General features: G+C 49.6%; 1 protein-coding gene across 2 annotated transcripts; it reads right to left on the bottom strand.

Moving 5' to 3' along the window:
• Positions 1-6,203: 6,203 nt before the first annotated feature.
• Positions 6,204-8,053, bottom strand: LOC308408414 (putative nuclease HARBI1; the record flags this gene model as incomplete). Of its 2 annotated transcripts, XM_080900634.1 has the most annotated exons (4): positions 6,204-6,586; positions 6,667-6,778; positions 6,864-6,976; positions 7,053-7,485. In XM_080900634.1, 4 exons carry the CDS (start codon positions 7,483-7,485, stop codon positions 6,204-6,206), a joined length of 1,041 nt encoding a protein of 346 aa, XP_080756760.1. The 2 variants fall into 2 exon arrangements, 1 of the variants encoding a protein (XP_080756760.1); XR_013973791.1 differs by lacking the exons at positions 6,204-6,586; positions 7,053-7,485 and adding an exon at positions 7,674-8,053 and having other exon boundaries at positions 6,645-6,778.
• Between the last annotated feature and the right edge of the window lie 202 nt (positions 8,054-8,255).

Genomic DNA, 8,255 nt, shown 5'->3' with positions numbered 1-8,255 from the left:
AAGTCAGGGGCACCTAACACTGGGGCACTGCACAACAGGGCTTTGGCTGAGTCAAAGGCATCCTGACAATCAGAGTTCCACAAAAACAGGCACGACGGACTTGTCAGGGCTGTCAGAGGAATAACCACGGTGGCGAAATTTTTGCAGAACCCTCGATAGTAGCCACACATTCCCAAAAAACGGCGAAGCTGACGCCGCGTAGTTGGTATAGGGAAATCCAAGACGGCCTGGACTTTGGCCATGAGAGGGCGTACCTGCCCCTGTCCCACCTGCTTCCCTAGGTAGGTAACCACAGCTTTGCCAAACTCGCATTTGGCCAAATTGACTGTCAAACAGGCACCCTTCAATCGGACAAGAACCTCCCGTAGCGTCTCCATGTGCTCTAGCCAGGTCAGCGAGTAAACCACAATATCATCTAAGTAGACCTCGCATCCCTGAACACCCAGTAGCACCATGTTCATCAGCCTTTGAAACGTGGCGGGAGCATTTCTCAACCCAAACGGCATCACCGTGTATTGCAGGAAATGGTCTGGTGTCACGAAAGCTGAAATCTCCGCCGCCCGTTGCGACAGGGGCACCTGCCAATAACCTTTCAAAAGATCTAGCTTGGTGACAAATCTGGCTGAGCCCACCCTATCAACACAGTCATCCATACGGGGGAGCGGAAAGGAGTCTGGCTTGGTGATGGCATTTACTTTACGGTAATCATTACTTTTCCAAATATTTATTTATAAGTGACTTATGTATGTATGTATGTATGTATATATATGTATATATTGTACTATTCTTAGTTAGCATATTGTCTGTCTTGTCTTAATGTTGGTTTAAAATGGAGCACTGTAACAAAAAATAATTTCCCCCAGGGATCAATAAAGTATTCTGATTCTGATTCTGAAAAACGTGGGGTTTGATCAGATTTAGGCACCAAGAGGGTAGGAGAGCTCCATGGACTGAAGCTGGGCACCGCAAAACCATTCTCCAACAGGTATTCCACCTCCTTTCTCATGATTGCCCGCTTTCCGGGATTGACCCGATAGGCATGCTGCTTAATGGGCCGGTGTTCGCCAACATCTATATCATGCTCAAGCATAGTGGTCTGAGTCGGCTTGTCACTAAAGAGCACAATATGACCACAGATCAGATTGTAAATATCCTGCCTGTGGGGCTCACCCAAATAAAGCAAATGAGCCTCAAGGTCCTCCAAGATCTTTGAATTCTCCAAGCGGGCCCCTGAGCTGGGTCCCTGGGGTTCACGCAACCCATCCACCTCCGGTTGGTAGGAGGGTGAACCCACCGTCACCACAGGGGAAACAGAGTTAGTCTGGCTCTGGTTCCGGTCCACATATTTCTTGAGCATATTAACATGACAAACCCGGGACTTCTTCCGCCTATCCGGGGTTTTAATCAGGTAATCCGTGTCACTAACTTGGCGCTCGATCTCATACGGACCACTAAAACGAGCTTGGAAACATGAACCCACAATGGGTAAGAGAACTAAAACACGCTCACCAGGCAAAAAGGTGCGCTTGAGGGTCTTCCTATCATACCTCTCTTTCATCTTCTCCTGAGCACCGGAAAGCGACCTGCGCGCCAACTCACATGCAGCGTGCAGCCTCTCCCTAAACGAACTTACATAGTCAAGCACGTTGTGCACGGGCCGCGGCTGGTCGGGCTGCGCGAGCCACCCCTCTTGGAGCAGACGTAGGGGTCCACGCACCGTATGCCCAAAAACCAACGCCGCCGGGCTAAAACCCAGGGACTCTTGTGTGGTCTCTCGAATGGCAAATAGCAATAACGGCAGGCCCACATCCCATTCGGCCTCAGTTTCAAAACAGTACTTCCGTAACATGGCCTTCAAGGTCTGATGGAATCGCTCCAAAGCCCCCTGTGTTTCTGGGTGATAAGCACTAGACACCCGGTGCTTAACCGACAACTCAGTCATCACCTGAGCAAAAACCCCCGACAGAAAATTAGAGCCCTGATCGGTCTGAATGTACTTCGGTAACCCAAATATAGAAAAGAACTGTACTAAGGCTTTCACCACGGCCTTAGCCCTAAGCGATCGCAGGGGAATAGCTTCTGGAAACCGTGTGGCCGCACACATTATGGTGAGTACGTACTGGTAACCCGCCTTAGTTTTCGGTAAAGGCCCTACACAGTCCACAATAACATGCTCGAAGGGCTCCCCTATTGCAGGAATTGGATGTAACGGGGCGGGTGGAATGACCTGATTGGGCTTACCCGACACCTGGCACACATGACAGGACCGACAATAGCACGCCACATCAGACTTAAGCCCCGGCCAAAAAAAGTAACGAAGCACTCGGTCATAAGTTTTTTTAATCCCCAAGTGGCCTGACAGATGATGCTCATGGGCCAGACTCAAAACCTGGGGTCGGTACTCCGTCGGCACCACCACCTGAGTGACCACCTCACCCCCCAACCCACCCACCGGAGCCCAATTGCGTAACAGAACCCCGCGATCAACCTCATAAGAAGCAGCACCAGGCACCGCCCCTGGCTGCAAGGCAGCAGCTCGACAGGCAGACAACGTATCATCAGCCTGTTGGGCCGCAATGAGCTGCTCCCTGTTTACCGCCAGGCGCAAATCCTCCGACACCACACTAAAAACCTTCGCCGTCCCACCATCCACCCCCGGAACAGAACTATCATGCGGCTCAGAGCCGTCCGGAAACATTCCGGATATGTCCACCTCCCCACCCAAGCGACGAGCTTGAGCACGAGTAACCACACATGCCGGAAAAACCGTGGAGTCACCCAGCTCCGACGGAAAGTGGCATAACCGATCCGAGGTAGGACACTCAATAACTTCCGGAGTAGCCGGAAACACTTTTCCCCCGGCCAAGTCATTCCCCAAAATAAGATCAATACCTTCAATCGGCAGCTGATCTCGAACCCCCACCCGCACAGCGCCCGATACAAAAGACGAGGTCAAAGTAACCGTATGGAGAGGCATGCGTAGAATACTCATCTGTATACCCCACACCAGTAAGTCAGAACCACAATACGACTGCTGAGAGAAAGGCACGACTCCACGCCGCGCCACCGAATGCTTCGCCCCGGTATCCCTCAAGATAGTGATCGGAACCCGGTCCCCCGCATCACCAGACAACGATAAAAACCCCGACGAAATAAACGGTCGAAACACCTCATCTATCCCCCGCGGAACGACGCCAATCGGCATTAAGCTAGGGCGGGTTACCGCGGAGCAACACTGCACGGCCCCCCCCGAAATGTTGGCCCGCGCCCCCTCCCTCGCCCTCAGCACGGGACAAGAAGCAACGAGATGACCGAGCTCATGACAAAAAAAACATCGGCGGTCCCCAGCGGCCACCGTAGGGCTACGCCGCGAGAGCGGGGGAGAACGCCCCCCCCCCACCTCCGGCAAAACTCTAGAACCCCGACGTAACGGAGGGGAAAAACCCCTCCTATGCGTCAAAGCAAACTCATCTGCCAGAACCGCCGCTTTCGTGAGGGAAACGACCTTCTGCTCGTTCAAATAAACAACCACCCGCTCTGGCAAACACCCTTTGAAATCCTCCAATAACACTAACTCCCTCAGCTGTGCAAACTCCTTAACCTCACTAGCCTGGCACCACCGATCAAAGAGCAAACCCTTCTCGCGCGCAAACTCCACATAAGTCTGATCCCCCCCCCTCACACACTGCCGAAACTTCTGACGGTACGCTTCAGGCACCAACTCAAAAGCACGCAATACAGCAGCCTTAACCACACCATAATCCAAGCTCTCAGATGCCGACAGGCTAGCCCACACCTCCTGAGCCCTACCCACCAGCCGACACTGCAACAGTAAAACCCAGACCTCCTCCGGCCACTGTAACGCGGTAGCCACACGCTCAAAAGCAGAAAAAAACGATTCCACCTCCGATTCACAAAAGGGCGGCACCAATTTAATGTGCCTCCCAATATCAAAATCCTGACGGAGAGCCGGGGCGGGACCAGGCGCCGGCGGCGCAGGGAGCACAGAGGGCGCAGACGTGGGCGGCGTAGAGACAGGGGCACGCGGCGTAGAGTCAGGGGCACGCGGCGGAGGTCCACGCTCCAACTCCAACGCCCTCACCCTCAGATGCATCGCTTCTACCTCCAACCGGTGACTACTCAACTCCACCTCCTTAATGCGGAGCAACAACTGGAGCTCCTCCGCCGACGACTCCACCACCGGAGCCGGAGGAGCCACAGAGGGGGTGGCCACAGGAGGAACAGACACCAGAGCCAACGGCTCCACAACCGCCCCGCCCGTTCCACCAACAAGCGGCACGCCCGACAATAAACCCCGCTCGCTCAAAGCCACCGCGACAAGCTGCCGCAAATCGTCCTTCTTTACCTCCGCCGGCGCTCGCACATCAAAACGGCCCGCAATAAGCAACAAATCCTCCCTCCGACACCGACCCAACTGCTGCAAGGAAGGCGCCTCGGCAAACTTGTCCACATCGAACTCCATCCGCGGCCACCCACACCAACAACCCCCAAACACACAAAAAACAACCCCACACACCCACACGAGCCCCACGACACACAAACGAACCCGAAATCCCTCAAACGGACGAGCCCCCATTTATGTTACACACCGGCCCGAAGCCGGGGTGCAACACAACAAAAAATAAACCCGATACATAACAACGACAAACAAAAAAAAAACACACCACGGCAGAATGACGAGTTTGGTTAATTTATTCACTGAACAGGGCCCTGTTTCAGGAAGCCGGTTTGGAAAACTCAGAGTGAAAAACGACACTCACGGTTGAGTAACCCCGAACTGTCCAACTCGGAATATTCCGTTTCAGAAAGGCTGATAACAATTAGTTCAGTCAACGCGGAGTTGCTTTAACCCCAAGTGAAGCGCGCGGACGAGGATACATAAAGCCCTGATAAGCGGAGCACAGATTAAGCGAGTCACCATGGAGACGGAGGGAAAGAAGGCGCGGTCAATGTATTTCACAGCGCTTGAGGCCGAAATTCTGATGGCAGCATATGCCGATAACATGCAAATTCCGCGAAAAAAAGGAACACAGCCACAGCTGCAAAAGCATGCATGGCAAAACATAGCCGACAGAGTCAATGCGTGAGTGTTAATTTAAACATTGATCGAGGGATTTCCACCCATTTAACACGTTATTTTATCATATGTTATTTTATTTGTTATTTTATACATTTTATTTTGTGATGTGATGTGAGCGCAGGTGCAACCCAACAGGCCCCAAACGTGCCTGGCAGCAAGTAAAAATGAAATATAAAAATATAGTCCAATCAGGTGAGGTGTAATTGTATTATGAGCCATAGTGCTTGGTCTGTTTGTCCCATGTAAATCAATTGCAGTTAGAGGCTACATTAATTTTCTTTCTGTAAGCACTTATTGAAATTATCTGAGCACATTACAAGTACATATTTGCTTACTCTGTATGCTCAAATGTGGCCCGTTATAGCCAACAGAAAAAAAGCAGAGGCCCGAAAAACAGGTGGGGGTCCTCCACCACCACCACTCACAGAGGCTGAGCAGTTGGCCCTCAGCCAAAACAGTGGGCACCCTGTGGCCGAAGGCATCTCTGCGGGGACATCCTCTGAGGCAATAACCCCGCAAGACACAAGTGCCTACATAAGGGGTAAATTCAAAATAATACATGATGTGCATACATCCTTTCTTCACAGTCACCTTTGCAGTGCGACACATTCATTTGATAAACTCTTTACCATAATGAATTATTTTGTAGTGAAGTTATTTTCCAACTGATTTTGCCTTCCCTCAGCCTTGGTTGTCTTTGAGAGCATAATGACAATGAAGTGTAAGGTGATTGGTATGTTTGTTAATTGCCATTTGGTCCCTTGTAAGTTATAAGTGACCTGTATAAACCTCATATTCTATCAGTTGATGGTGATGGTGTACTGCATCTGGTGCAGCCTCCTGTTGAGCCAGACCAACATGCAGTTGTGAGTAATACTCCACAGATTATATGAGTTTACAGTAGAACAGCAATGTTGTTTATTTCTTTACTACAGGAAAATAATGAAGAAACATTGACAGCTGTTACAGAGGAGGAAGCAACAGAGACACTTTATGAGGTTTACATCTTTTAATACTTTGTGTACAGGAAATACAGGCGACCAATAAAGCCAGTTGAACAAAAAATCTGTTTATTCTTCTTTCAACATGTTGAGGTGATGGGTCAAAAGAAATGATTGTGACATATGGTGTCTCTGACTGCTCTTCCATCTTGTATGTCCGTGGGAGGGTCAGGATGTTCATGGTTTGGATCACTGGTGATGTTTGGTTCAGAAGGACAGTGTTCTCCTCTAATTGTGGCAATGTTGTGAAGAATCACACATGCCACAATAATGTCACATGCCCTTTCTGGGGTGACCCTGAGTCTTTGCAGGCACTGGAACCGGGCCTTAAGCATTCCGATAGTCATTTCAATTCTGGCTCTTGTCCTGCAATTAGCCAGATTATATCGCTGCTGTGGGCCCGGTTCAGGGTCAGGGTAAGGGGTAAGCAAATAGGGTAAACATGGATACCCCCTATCACCAAGCAAGTAGCCAGTGAACTCTCCTAAGACAGAAGGGTACACTTCAGTTCAAATGTCCCTGAAGCAATTGGTCTTTATATATTTTAAAGTATTCTCAACTCACCATGTCCAAATTTTGTGCTCAGTGTACATTCACGGAATATTTGTGAGTCATGGACAGAGCCTGGCCACTTGGCTTCCACATTTGTGATAATGTTGGCAGCATCACATATGATCTTCACAGTGCAGAGAACACAAATTAGCATCCATTACTATAATGAAATAATTTGTTAGTTTGACATGCTACAGGGAACTATGTACCTGTACATTAATGCTGTGGAAAGACTTCCTGTTCACATAGTCTCCTTCATTTACTGAAGGAGCAATGATTGGAATGTGAGTGCCATCTGTATAGCCAATCACGCCTGGGAACCCTGAAAATAAATGTGCAATTTAAGTAGTAGTCCAAGTATCACCACATCATAAATTAAGTTTTGTTCATCCTGATACCTGCAATTTTGTGGCATCCCTCTTTGATAAATCTTGTGGGTCTGTGACCGGGGAACACCACAGACGAGTACAGGAGACGTTTCAGTGCAACTGTAACATTCCTGACTGCCCGACAGACGGTAGCCTTGGAAACGTGCTCAGCGTCACCAATATTATACAGAAAGCTCCCGTTTGCAAGAAACCGAAGTGCAATACAAATAATATGCAATGAACTGAGAGCATGTCCGCGATGTGTCACATGCGTAATATATGGCCTGAGGATGTTATCCAAATAAATTATAGATTGTGCTGAGAAACGGTAACGTTCGCACAGAAAATCATCAGGAAATGATAAAATGTCCAAACGCGCTCTGATCACTCTCTCCCGGCGGAGAGCTCTGCGGAGAATTTGGGCTTCACGATCTACTGGCTCTTCAAGGAAGTGGCACGCCATGTCCGACACTTCCTACTGTCAGGTTTCCGACAAAGGGGCGGAGACAGTCAGGGTTAGTTGTAGTAAACCTGCTAGGGGGCAGGTTAGCTTCACGGAGTGTGTCGTCATAGTGACTCACTCAGGCTGCAGCTGAACTCGCTTTGTGAAACCGAAAACCCAGAGTTTTCGTTAACTCAGGGTATACTTACTCAGTTTTTCCACTAAACCGGCTTCCTGAAACAGGGCCCAGGTAGCGAGCTTCAGGGTGGGCGATGCCAAAACAACAAACAAAACACACTAGAAAGAAAAACAGAACTAACTTACCTCCCACGATTCCAAAACAAAATACAATTCTCTAACCTGTCTCCCTACCCGAAACAGGAAAAAAGAGGGGAATAAAAGAAACGGCTTCCCACCCCTACAGCTACCAAGCCCAGGTACAACCCTTTTTCAGCATTAATATTGCAGCCCCGTGCAGTCACACGCCACGACGGTCCCCAGCCACACAGCTCACGGGGAACCAGGAAAAGTCTCCTCACCGGCCCAGTCCAACCCCTTTTGTAGCTGGCCTCTTTCCTTCCTCCACCAATGGGCGGCCTCCACCTGGAAACAAGCATCGCTGAATACAAATACAAACAATAACAACCCCGTACCACAAATAATGACCCTGGGTCATAACACTCCATCACAAGTGACGTATGTGAACATGATCTAAAAACACTGGCGTCTTGTCCGACCAAAACAAAATTCAAATGGACCATGTGGCCATTTCCTCAGCCCTCAGTTCAAAA

The sequence above is a fragment of the Rhamphochromis sp. 'chilingali' genome (assembly GCF_963969265.1).
Source record: "Rhamphochromis sp. 'chilingali' genome assembly, chromosome: 13".
Classification (NCBI taxonomy): Eukaryota; Metazoa; Chordata; class Actinopteri; order Cichliformes; family Cichlidae; genus Rhamphochromis; species Rhamphochromis sp. 'chilingali'.
The sequence above is the reverse complement of the archived record's forward strand: the minus strand, read 5'-3'. Positions and strand labels throughout refer to the sequence as shown.